The sequence below is a fragment of the Chelmon rostratus genome, chromosome 21 (assembly GCF_017976325.1).
Source record: "Chelmon rostratus isolate fCheRos1 chromosome 21, fCheRos1.pri, whole genome shotgun sequence".
Lineage (NCBI taxonomy): Eukaryota > Metazoa > Chordata > Actinopteri > Chaetodontiformes > Chaetodontidae > Chelmon > Chelmon rostratus.
Window position 1 is genome coordinate 823,221 of NC_055678.1, and position 12,488 is coordinate 835,708.

The following is a 12,488-nucleotide window of genomic DNA, read 5'->3' on the forward strand; positions in this document are numbered from 1 at the left end:
CGACTCCACACGTCAAAAAAGACGAGACAATGAGCTGCTGGTGATTAAAGTGTGTGATGAGAGTTCATGTTTCAGACTGTTAAAGTTTCAGTGAGTGACAGCTGAGGGGACTCCACTGTCTGCGCTTTTCTTTTATTTATTTTTATTGTACATGCTCTCACTCAGCTGGACGCAGGAGCGGAGCCTTATGACATTGCGCACAGAGCAGGAGCGGGGCTGCAAATGGGCGGCATAGGTGGCAACCTCTACCTCAGCATGTTGAATGGGACTGAAACGCAAACTTTCGGAAAGAGCGCCGACATCAGCAGTCAGCTCCACCGCGGCGGCAAGGATCTAACCGAGTTCAAAATGGGGATTCAGGACGCGAGGTTTTACTACCCAGACTCTGTTCCGAGCGGGCAGGACGCGCTGGCTCTGCCGTACCACTCGGACCAGGCGGTGGGGGGGTACGCGGCGCAGCCCGGCAGGTTTTACTCGCAGACCCTCAGCAGCTGTCCGTACGGCGGCGTGCGGTCGCCGCCGAGAAGCGGAGCCGGGCAGGGTTACATCCCGACGGGGGGGGACGGGTTTCCTACAGGCGGTAAAGACCTGTACTCTCCATCTCCAGAGAATTACGCGGCCAGCTTCCAGCACGGCTACCAGCGGCCGCCCCTCTACCCTTTACCTGGGCTACAGGTGTGCGGGAAGACCCAGGCTCTGCTCAATAACTACCCGCTATGGGCCAAGTTCCACAAGTTCCAAACCGAGATGATAATCACCAAACAGGGCAGGTAAGACTGACACTGCTGGACCCCGGGCTGCTCACATTCTGGCAAAGAAAAGCGAAAGAAATTGCAAATTACGCAGCGCTGTCTTTTTGGTTTTCCACACTTTCTAATTTCTCGCTAGCAGTCATGAGCAGCAGGCCTGCATGACAATAACTTCCTAAAATTTAACCGAAAAACAGTTTTTCTGAGAACTAAATAGCACCGTAACGCCTCGTCATGCGCCCTGCGGTCACCACCTGGAGGTCACAGTTCAGTCCAGTTTTAGCTGTTTTCTGCAGGACATCACCAGTGACCTCTCAACCAGTCTTTTAAAAAGCAGCACAGTTTAAAAGACTAATTATGACTCAGCTTTTAATTATGACTCAAAGCTGAGTCATAATTAGACTATGAAAAGAAATTCTTTCTGACGAATTTCTTTTTACACTAATCGCTCGAAAATGCACATTTTTCAATAAATCTCAAGCTATAGAATTGAAAATACTTGATTTTCATTGGCCTAAATGGACATTTTTACAAAATCATGTCTCTCAGTTTTGCTTTTCTACTCTGTTTCTCATTTCTTGTAAAATTAAAAATAGATAAAATCTAAATGTGCTTTGTGAAAGTTGCTGAAGAGTCAGAGGAGTGAAGTGGGGCTCAGGATCAGCTGGAAAACATTTAGACACTTCTGCTCGACCTGTGCAGTCACGGGGGGGTCACTGTAACACAGCACGAATTATGAAAAAAAACGAGGATAATCAGTTCAAACGGATCTCTTTGAGGAGATTATTATCACGACCTGCTTCCTGGAGTCAACACCCCCCCACAGAATAACTGCTCCTGAAGACATTTCTTTTTTTTCTCATCAGAAATCTGTGATTTTAATATTCAAATCAAATCAGTGATCAATCAAACGGTTTGATTTGAGAAGGCCTATTTCTGTTCAGCATCGAGGACTTTAAAGGGGGGAGCTGATAAAGTGAGACACAACCTTTTGACAATTAAACCTCAGCGCGATATCTCGAGTGGGAGGCTGCAGGGACGATAACAGACAAACAGATAAACACGCACACACACACACACACGCGCGCGCGCGCGCACACACACACACACACACACACACACACACGCACAGCGCTGCCGGGCCCCTCTGATGGGTCACCGAGCATTAAGAAGCAGTCCCGTCGATCAGGATTAATTCACTAATACGCCACACTTGTGTGTGACAGAAGGTTTCGGGCCTCGGGTTTCTCATGGCTCAGATCCGCGCGCGCTGTCACATTATAGGACACTGATATTTCCAGTGACTCCCCGCTGAGGCTGCACACTTTTATTCACTCCAAACCGTTTGAAATAATCTATTTGATCTCTTTTTCTAATTCTAATTTATTTTTAAAGCTTCTTTTTCTTGTTGTTCGGCGTTTTTTGTGTGTGTTTTTCTCGTTTTAAAACATTCACAGTTTGAGAAGCATGTTTTCAGTCTCCCAGCTGTGAGTTGCAGTCAAATATCCCCTCTGACCTGCATGGTTGCTTTCCTCTCTGGGGGAGGTGGAGGCCCACCTCCACCTGCTGCCGCCGCTGTTTTCAGAATTGCATTTTTGGAAGTCAGAAAAACTTCTTTGGAGTAATTTGTTGTTATCTTCACATTTTTCTTTGCTCTGTTCAGTGCTTCTGAGTTTTCTGGTCTATTTAAGACGTGGTTATATTTATTTTGTTGATTTTATGAGAAAGTTTTCATGAGAGCAGAGAAAGTTTCAGGTAGTTTGTGTCACAGATGCATTGTGAGTCTTTCCTATTTTCTTTATGTAAGTGTGTGTGTGTGTGTGTGTGTGTGTGTGTGTGTGTGTGTGTGTGTGTGTGTGGCAGATTGCTCTCCAGAAACACACACACACTGTGATCAATAGCAGTTATCTCTCAGGTCATGTAATTCAAATGCTTGATACATAAAAATAGTTTTTAGGTTAAAATACATTATTTCAAAGTAAGAGCATGGTAAAACACACACACACACACACACACACACACACACACTAAACTTCTCAGCACGGAAGTCTAAACACTACCCACAATAAGAAAAGCATTGGTGAAATGGCCGCCGAGGTGTCATCCTTCAACATGAGACGAAAAGCAAAATTCTCATGTTGTGCAAAAACCACAAACCTCATGATAGAAAAATTTCAAATCCTGACAATGGAAATGTTCTCACCCTTTTATCTTACACCCTCCCTCACATGCAGAGCTGCAAGTATCCGGCAGAATAAGTGATGAAGAGGCCAAAAAATCTGACTTTTTTTTTATCTCCTGCAAGACAGCGGAGGAGTTGAGCAGAAGTGCGCAAAAAAAGATTTTCAACATCAGAGGCGACAGCCTTAAATTTTCATCCTGGGTTCAGGCTCCCACAATAATTTTGCTGTGATTTTAGAGAGAAGTCTGAGGGTCTGCAATGTTAATGAAACCCCTGGTGTCTGTAGAAAGTGTGGAGGAGAGCGTGGAGTCGGGTCAAACACCGCTGAGCCTTCAGATGAAGATGATTGAAGTTCAGGAAGTAGAAGAGCAGATTCTCTTTTTTCCTGCTGTCTTCAGCCTGCACTCGATGCTGTCTTCAGCCTGCAGAGCCCTCAGAAGTCTGCCTCATGCACCGCACCTGGCCTTTGAAATCCAGAGCCGTTTTCACGGCCTGTAGCAAAGGTGGGGGGGCTCCATCTGCACTTCTTCTCCTGAGATAAATCCAGACCGCCACACCGGCTGGTAGCTCTTCAGGCCCTGCTCAGCCTGTTTGGCAAAGTTCACACGGCAACTTTCTCCGTCGTCCGAGAGGTCAAACAGACGCACGAAGACAAAGAAAGATGTAAAATGATGGGATTTTCTGAAACGGCCAAAAAAAAAGAAAGAATCAATGACTTAAAGCGAGAAGAGAAAGTGAAGCTTTTTCCTCATTCGCCTCTTTGACCAGCGTGCTGATCCTACACCTGTGGGGACTTCAGATCTGAGTCAGGAGGACAAACTTTTCCCTGCCTCAGTTTCTAAGAAGCAGCTCGTTTACGGGGCTTTTTTCTGGAAATAACAGCTGAATATTCATTGATTTAGTTTAAAGACACTTTGAATTAGCAGCATGTCATCAAGCTGAAATGTTCCTGTACTCAAACATCAGTTTACTATTTCTTTATTTAATATTAACGACTCACAAATTATGCTAATGAAGTTCTGCTTGACCATACAGTGTGTGTGTGTGTGTGTGTGTGTGTTCTAGGAAGGAGATAAGATCAAGAAAGTTCTTCACATACAAACTCCTTTCAGGGAAATAATGCAGGGCTGAAGTTCAGACTTAGAGGAATCATGCTCATGTGCTCGCTCTGCTCCACTGAGTCCAAACTGTAGCATCAGTCTGCTGCCAGTTTTCCAGAGGGGGGAATAATCCCTAAATAATTTGATTTATTCTCATAATGCTGTCAGTAATTACTACAAAGTACTGCTATGAGTGGCTGAAGATGATTGCAGAACAGCACAATTATCATGAATATCAGTGACACAGAGAGATTTAAGTTCCTACATTTGTAAAGAAAAACATGTTTTCATATTCACACTTTTATTCTCATAAAACGCTTATTGGTACATGAGTACTATAAGAATGTGGTATTTTTAAATGACTGATTTGTGGTCCTACAAAGTGAAAGATCATCGACTCATTGAATAATCAAGTTTCTTTCCAAAGTAGGATGTTATTTTGGAAATGATCACTTCACATCATCAAGGAAATTAGAGTGGGCGCCTGCCTACAGACGTCTCAGCACAATGATGTTAAACATCCAAGAGCACATCGAATAGGACAAACATGTCTGGGGAGGAATGTTTGGAGGTCGTGTGTATTAATTCTCTCTCTCGCTCTTTCTCTCCGTCTGAAAGCAGAAGTGAGACTATTTCAAGGTTTGACAGAATGACTTGTCACTTCCTGTTCAGCTGTTATGGGACCAAACGCAGCTTTTCGCAGAAACATCTAGTGCCAATATATTCAGATCGCTAACTGAGTGCTTCCTCTTACCGCAAAAATATCCTCTTCTAATGACGCTGAAGTCCTCAGCGTTTTGAGCTGCTACAGCTCTCTATTTGGTTTCCAAGAGGGTTAATAAAAACTGAGAGGCTGAGAGGCCGGAAAAATTCACCAAATGTGATGTTTTCTGTCTTATGGTTTTTCTATTTGACTTTTTGTCAACAAATCCAATGAAAAGACCAAAACTAACAATTAATTGATCACACTAAGGAGCATCTAAGGAAGATTTATGTTCTTCTTTGTGCCATGGAGCAGCTATTCTCCAGCGGGGCGCAGAGTGCCATCTAGTGGGCCACGGAGGCAGTGCTACCGCCAAATTAAAATTAGCATTTTTTAAAGCTTGTTCTTTTATCTGTACATTTGCTAAAAAAAAATCACATAAATAAAAAACCTCAAATTAAAATGCATAATTTCAGTTACGTTTGAATATCGCTCCACCAATCACGATCAGGTTGAGATTAACGGGTTTTGCTGCAGTTAGCTCGCTAACGTTCCCTCGGATACAGCGACATTGATGCTGAACACAGCGTGTTGAATGTGGGGAAATTCTGTCATGGCCAAGTTAATTTTCTCTCCTTTTTCTGTGACGTTATGTTTTTTATTTCCATTAATTCATCAAGTTGGTCCTCTGTAATTTAAATTACAAAAGGTTGACAACCCCGCAGTTGAGCGCCATGTTTGTCCAGAAACTATTGAACATGTCAGTGAGCCTCACTGGGCGACGTGTTGCTTTATTAAGATGAACACACTCTGTACTTTATTTTGACTCAATCCAACATACACCTGCTGCCGGAAATACCCGCCAGAGAAACAAATGTGTATTAATCCGCTGCTGAAAATAGTCCCTAACAAATGAACCGTTGCCTCCTGTTTGACTAACTTTTGTTTTAGGAAATCACTTTTAAAAAAAATAAAACTATATATTTGTGACCTGTTTTAAAGATTTGAATCTTCACTGTAGGAACAAATGTGACGTGTTGTGATGTGAAAGTATGGAGAAACATGTGTTTGGTTATTTGTTGACAAGAAGAACATTTTAGAATAAAACCAACCATATATGAAGCGTGACAGCAACATCATGAGATCACATCCTGCTCTTCAAAATTCAAATTTCAACATGTCTCGTCGCTGAATTCCTCTGCAGTAAGTCAGTGCAGAGGCAGGAGTGTGTGTGTGTGTGTGTGTGTGTGCGTGTGTGTGTGCGTGTGTGTGTGTCACAGAGTGCTTGTGTCCGGCAGCAGCTGTAGACTGGCATGTTTTCATCACAGATGATCAAGCGTACGCACGGTGACAAAAACTGGACCTGAACTCCTGTCCGGGTGAATCAGGGGGTGCGCTCATGTAGAAAAGTCCTCTCCCCGGTGAATATCCAGCTCCTCTCCTCCACTCCAGCTCCTGCCCTGCATCCCCAGGACAAACCCTCCACCCTCCCTCGCTGCCTCCACTCCACCCTCTGCTCTTTCCTTTTCCCTTTCTCTAACCTCCGCCCCCCCGCGGTTTCTCCTCTGTCTGCCGACCCCCCCTGACATCCACACAGTTTATTTTGATTTTTTTAAATGTCACCACCAGCCGTCCTGTCTCTGTATTACTGGCTGGTTCACCACACTCCACCAAACTACAGTTATGAGTATTCATGTGCGTCTACACCTGAGTGAGGCTGAGGGAGCGCCAGCCTCCTGTCATTACTGTCAAGTTTCCAGTGAATCAGAGTGGCACGGCGGCTGCTTGGTTAGAGTCTGTCTGGCGGCCGAAGAGCTGCAGGTTTGATTCCCACTGGTGTCTGTGTATTTGTGCATCAGTCTCCTGGAAAAGCGTTAGGCAGCGTTGTGTCTTTGTGGTTGTAGTTCGTGCACAAGCAAAATCACACATGTGTCGAGGGAAGGCGGCACAGACACTGCACGCTTCATCGCCACGCCGCCGCCGTGCTGGCAATACCTGCACGCTAACATGTGTTCTGTGTTTTTCAGCCTCTCTCACTGAACCGCCTCCACATGCAAATACCCTCTGTGTTGTGTTTTCAATGGTTTCTCCCCTTGCCGAGTTCTGATTTCCTATAAAAGCCTCTAATGTAAGTGAATCGACAATATCAGTGGAGCAAAAATGATAACTACTCACCTACTTTCTAGATTGCTCTCACACAGTGTAGGCGGGTTGAAACATTTATATGTCGAACAGTTTCTGTTCTCACTTGTATTAAAAGCAGCCTGGAAGAAGAGCCCTTTCACCTGTTCTTCACGAGCCACTAAAGAGCCGCTGCCACGATTCTGTTTCACCGGGAACCATGATTGATTGTTGAGCTGGACTCAGCCTCTCAGGACCGCTCAGGCCACGGTTTTGTCTTACCGGTGATGGATTGGAAGTGTGTGTTTGTGTGTGTGCTCAGTCCACAAGCATAAAGCGCTGTCATTCAAAGGCCGATCCAGCACACAAATTCTTTTTGACACACAAATTCAAGAAACCTTTTACGATGTTTTTAACACATATCAGCAATAACATGTTAGTGTCAGGCTGGGTGTTTGAGTGATATGATGCTGAGTGATTGTTTAAAAAAGGCTAAATAAATCCATAAAACAGCTTTTAGTTCTCAATAAATGTTTGTCCTTTTGTTGGGGACTATTTTCAGCAGCGGATGAATCCACATTGGTGCTGTAGTGAGTGTTTGTGCAGCAGAATGGTTTGTGTGTGTGTGTGTGTGTGTGTGTGTGTGTGTGTGTGTGTGTGTGATAAACTGATGTGTTTTTAATGGCTCATTTTTTAGATTCACACACAAGACATGTTAGTTCTCGTCATTTGTTGACAATAAGAAAAATACAGAAAATTACCTGCATTAACCTGCAAGTAGCGTCTAAACACAAGCACAGGTGTAACAGTGCCGTCACAGGCTCGTGTCAAAATATAGAATAAGCTGCTAACTTTTTGAATTCATTGTCTTAAAGAAATACATTTTAATGGCTCTTCGTTGCTGCTGTCTTTGTGCACGGATCAAGACAACACAACACATATTCTCTTAAACACTGACAGGCCCTCCAGGTGTCCCACTAGCCCGCTAACATTAGCCTCGAACGCATCGTCTCTTCACACACCTCACTGGTTCCTACAGAGCTTAATAACCAAAGTGCTTCAGGGAGGACATGCTGAATTTAAACGGGATAAACTTCCGTCCAGCTTTCGTAGTTTTGTAGGATTGTCTGTCCTCGGCATTCCTTCTGTGTTTCAGACTGAATTATTATTGTGAGTTTAACTCTTGTTGTTGAGCAACCGCACGGTGTTTTAGTGTATTTATAGCTGTGATCAAATACTGTAGATCGTATCTGTTTGTTCCACTCACACCAAAATGTTTTAGAAAAGAAAGAGGAGGGCGTTTCTGAAAAGGAAGTTTGGTTTGTGTGTGTGTGTGTGTGTGTGTGTGTGTGTGTACACTTTTTGCACTCTTGTAATGACTAATTTAAACCCCACACAGTGATCACATCTCAACTCTTTTTTAACTCATTTGCATTAAAACCAAACATTTGCAGGCAAACCGTCGGTCCAGTGTAACAACATGTGTTTATTGGGCTTGAGTGTGAGAACGTGTGGTTGTGCTGCAGACATCCTGCAGGCAGGACGCGTACTTTAAAATAAAACTCACATTTCACATTGAACAAATCAAAGGAATGGAGGGCATCGCTCACCACGAGCGCTCCATAGCCTCAGGTGCTGCTCGCCAGTTTAAAACAGCTGGGCCAAATGTCAAACATGTTGCCCTGATTTATTAACAGCAGCTACACACTGGTGACCTCACACAGACCCGGGCTGCAGCGCAGATTCATGTGCCAACACGTGGCATTAACGAGAATTAAGTGAACGAGTTCAGTGTTTTTTATTGGCTTTAGACAACGTGGAGAGTGTTTGTGTTGATTTAGGAGATCAATACCACGCTCATATCCGTCCATTAAATATGAAGATTTTCGTTTTTACACTTCAGTTTTTGTGCAGTTTAAACCAAGAACACATCATGTGTTAATCAGAGAGCTTTAGAGCTGCTGGCAGGGAGATTTGAGAGCTCTAACGTCTGTCAGTAGATCAGCTGGCCGATCAGCTTTGGTCCAGGTGAAATATCTCAATAACTAGTAGATTTTTTTAACTTTGGTTAGCAAAATGAGCACAATGCATCCCCCTTGTTAAGCTGCCCCCCTTTGTGTATTTGGTGTCCACGTCTCATATTTGTGTGTCCTCTTCTCTCGGTCTGACCGTCCCCGGGCCGTGGGCGCCGGGGGACGCGCTGACCTCCCGGTTACCTCGTCTCACCGAAGCAGAATCAGTTCAACGTGTAAAGCTCCAGCAATCAGGAGCAGCTTCTGGGGCATCTTTTATTAACAGCAGCATTAAATATTCACCTGCACTCGACCCCTCGTCAGCCCCCCCCCCCCACCCCACGCACACACGCACACACGCACACACGCACACACACACACCTCTCGTACGTCGATTCCTCAGCCGGTGAAGCAGAGGCTAACAGGAAGAGTGTAGAAGTCATGAGGTCCAAGCAGGAATCAAGCCCTCGCCTTACGTCCACGAAAGAGCACTTATAGAACTTTATTCTGGTTGTTGTTGTGCATTTGATGCAGCTCTTCATGTGTTGTGATGAGAAACGTGGGGTGGGCTGGGGGCAGGGAGCTGAAAAGAACCACGAGCTGTTCAAATTAGGACAAAGTGAAGCTCAGTGATTTATTAGCTACGTCTTAGCTCGCTGTCACTGTTTTCACTCTGTGGATCGCTTTGCTTTTGCATAATTAGAAAATGTTCACCTGGATTCATTTCATGCTCATCAGGAAGACTTCACGCTCGTAAAACTTACTGCACCATCTCAGTAGGCCAAATCCTCCTTCACTTTGAAGGGAGACATTGTCCAGATCTGCTCCTCCTCTATTCACATTCACACTGATACAGAATGTCTTTCACTGAAACGTCTTCTATTCACCACGTTTCTCCCCGTGTGTCCGTCCAGGAGGATGTTCCCCTTCCTGAGCTTCAACATCAGCGTTCTGGATCCGTCCGTCCACTACAACGTCTACGTGGACGTGGTCCTGGCCGATCAGCACCACTGGAGGTACCAGGGAGGAAAGTGGGTCCAGTGTGGGAAAGCGGAGGGTAACATGCCGGGTACGTTTCAAATCCTGGCTCATAATAAAACCCACAGTGACGGATTCATGTTTTCTTTTTCCACCATCAGAGAACATTTATTCATATTCAGACACACTAAAACACTGACTGTTAGAGATTACTGTGAACATGCGGGTGGGAACTGTGCTCCTTTAATAACCAAAAGTGATTTTGATAGAAGACGTGTTTTATTTGTAAAAATAAATAAATTAATTAACAAAATAAAAAGTAAAAGTACTTTACTTCAGTACATTTATTTTAAGCACTAATACAAAATACAACCAGCAAATATATTTCATATAATTATTTAATTATAATTAGTTGTGCCTTGACCAGCTGCAACATTAAAATGAAGAGCACATTAATGCATCAATAATTATAATCCCATAATATAATAAACTGCATATTATTGTGAACAGGGCCATCCTGCATGAGTGCAATGAGTACTTTTACTTGCAGTAATTTAGGTATATTTTGTGTTCTGTGTCTCCTGCTCGCCGTCAGCAGGTCTCTGTCCTCTTTCTTCCATTTGCTTTAAAGTGGTGATGTGCTGAGTGTGCACTTTATAATTTACTCCACTTTCAATCACTTCACCTGGAATTGAACCGTCACCTGTTCCTGCTATTTGCTAACATACAAAGACGCAGTTTATTCCTCAATGTTTTGCAGAATACTTCACCCAAATACTATAATTTTCTTAAATCAGACACCCCCAGTGAACGTAAATCACGGATGAAAGCACATGCTGCCCTGATGCCTCCTAAAGCAAACTCTGATGAGAGTAACGGCTGGTCAGCCAATGAGCAGGAGGCAGGAGGCAGGCCTTCAGCTCAGTGACATTCAGCGTGGAAGATGTCGAGGAAGTGGTTTAGTTAGCAATATTGTAGCAAACCTACATGCATACAGTAGAGAAACCAAGATGTGCATCATGATGCTCACGTAGTCTGAGAGGTTTCTGTGGACATTTTGATGTTGCTTTGGCTTGACGTCAGGAGCTCAATCATCCATCCTGAGGGAGTGAGTGAACAGACAGACAGAGTATATTCAGCATTATGTTCTCCAGCTTTATTAGCTGCAGTGGTTATATAAATGTTTCCTGAATTCACCGGATTTGTTATAGTTTTTTTTAAACTTTTAAACTTTATTTTGGTAAAATCTTTGTACATTTTAACATGTTGGTTTTTCCTGCTTCATGTTTTCTAGCTATAAATTTAGAAAATTCAAAGAAACCAGATACACTGAGTAACAAAAAAGTTAAGCTTGTTCATGCATGACGGTTGGAAAATAAGTGCTAATTATCAGAAACTGTGTGTGTAGGATGAATTAAATAAGCTCACTGCGTTACAGGACTCCACCTCTTTATAGAACTGGATTTGATATATTTCCTCATCACGCTCTTTAAAACGCTCACATATCGATGTCACACATCAGCATCGGCCAGGCTTCAGGTTCAACCACCTCATGGCCGCTGTCTGATGGAAACCATGTTTTTGGGTTTTTCAGGTACGCTGAAGGTTTAAATGTTTCTCTGCAGTTTGGAAAAAGTCTCTATTGGCTGAACCATTTGAAAAAAGCACAGTGACTCCTTCAAGGCCTCTTGGAAATACGTGAAGGAGCTGGGGGGGGGGTCTGTGGGGAAGTCAGGCACTGAACATGATAGTTACTAGATCAGGAACATTTAAAATCATTGCTCACATTTTCTCCAGAACATCTAAACGCTGTCTGAACTGGTTTTGCTCCAGTTTGCCGTCATCTGTGGTGTCCACAATCGTATTATTACTTTTTTCGTTGTGAACGCCCTCCAAACATTCGATTGGTCACCACCTCTCATGCCTCTCTCCTCGTATACAGCGATCCATCAGTGCTGACGTCAGCCTTTATTTGACTTTTCTATCCTTATCTCCAGTTTGCAGCTCTGGATCTGGGTTTAACTCGGCTTGATTCGGTTTCCCATCCGTCTCCCTGTGCTCTCGTCCTCTGTTCATTACTTCTTCCTGTTCACACCTCAGAAAAAAAACAATAGCAAGTCAACCAAAAAGACACACAGTGAGTGATGGATGAGACTAACCACAATTATATAAATGAGAGACAGTGCAAGGTGTTGTCGCACGTGTGCCAGGTGTTGTGGAAAGGTCTCTGCTGATGTGCTACGGTTGTGGAAACTGTGGTGAATCAGCTTTGCTCAATTAGACTTAATATTGCACTTTATGTGGCGTGCTCGCAGAAGGTTAGCAGGTCATTGTGGTAACACTGTGAAAAATCATGGTGCTGTGATTGTATCCTGCAATAAGAAGGCACCAACAGTAAAAGAGGTGAAAACAACATCGTCCCTGTCAGCAGAAAAGAGTCATTTCAACCAGGTGGAATATGATGGAAAGTCGTTCTTTACTGATGCTTCTCACCCTCCCACTTATTAAGAAACCGAGTAAACCACATAAAAGTGATTTATTTCTTCAAATACTGGCAGCCAACAACATCAACAATATATACAGCTGTTGATAGTGCATGTTGAAATGTCTGTGATATCCTGTGTATACATAAATATATTACAG

General features: G+C 43.6%; 1 protein-coding gene across 1 annotated transcript in view; it reads left to right on the top strand.

The window, feature by feature from the left end:
• Positions 1-12,488, top strand: part of tbx21 (T-box transcription factor 21) — an 18,065-nt gene continuing 5,577 nt past the window's right edge. Inside the window, exons 1-2 of the mRNA XM_041962164.1 lie at positions 1-770; positions 9,782-9,936. Of these exons, the coding sequence (XP_041818098.1) occupies positions 223-770; positions 9,782-9,936 (703 nt within the window). The 5' untranslated portion in view covers positions 1-222. The remainder of the gene's footprint in view (positions 771-9,781; positions 9,937-12,488) is intronic.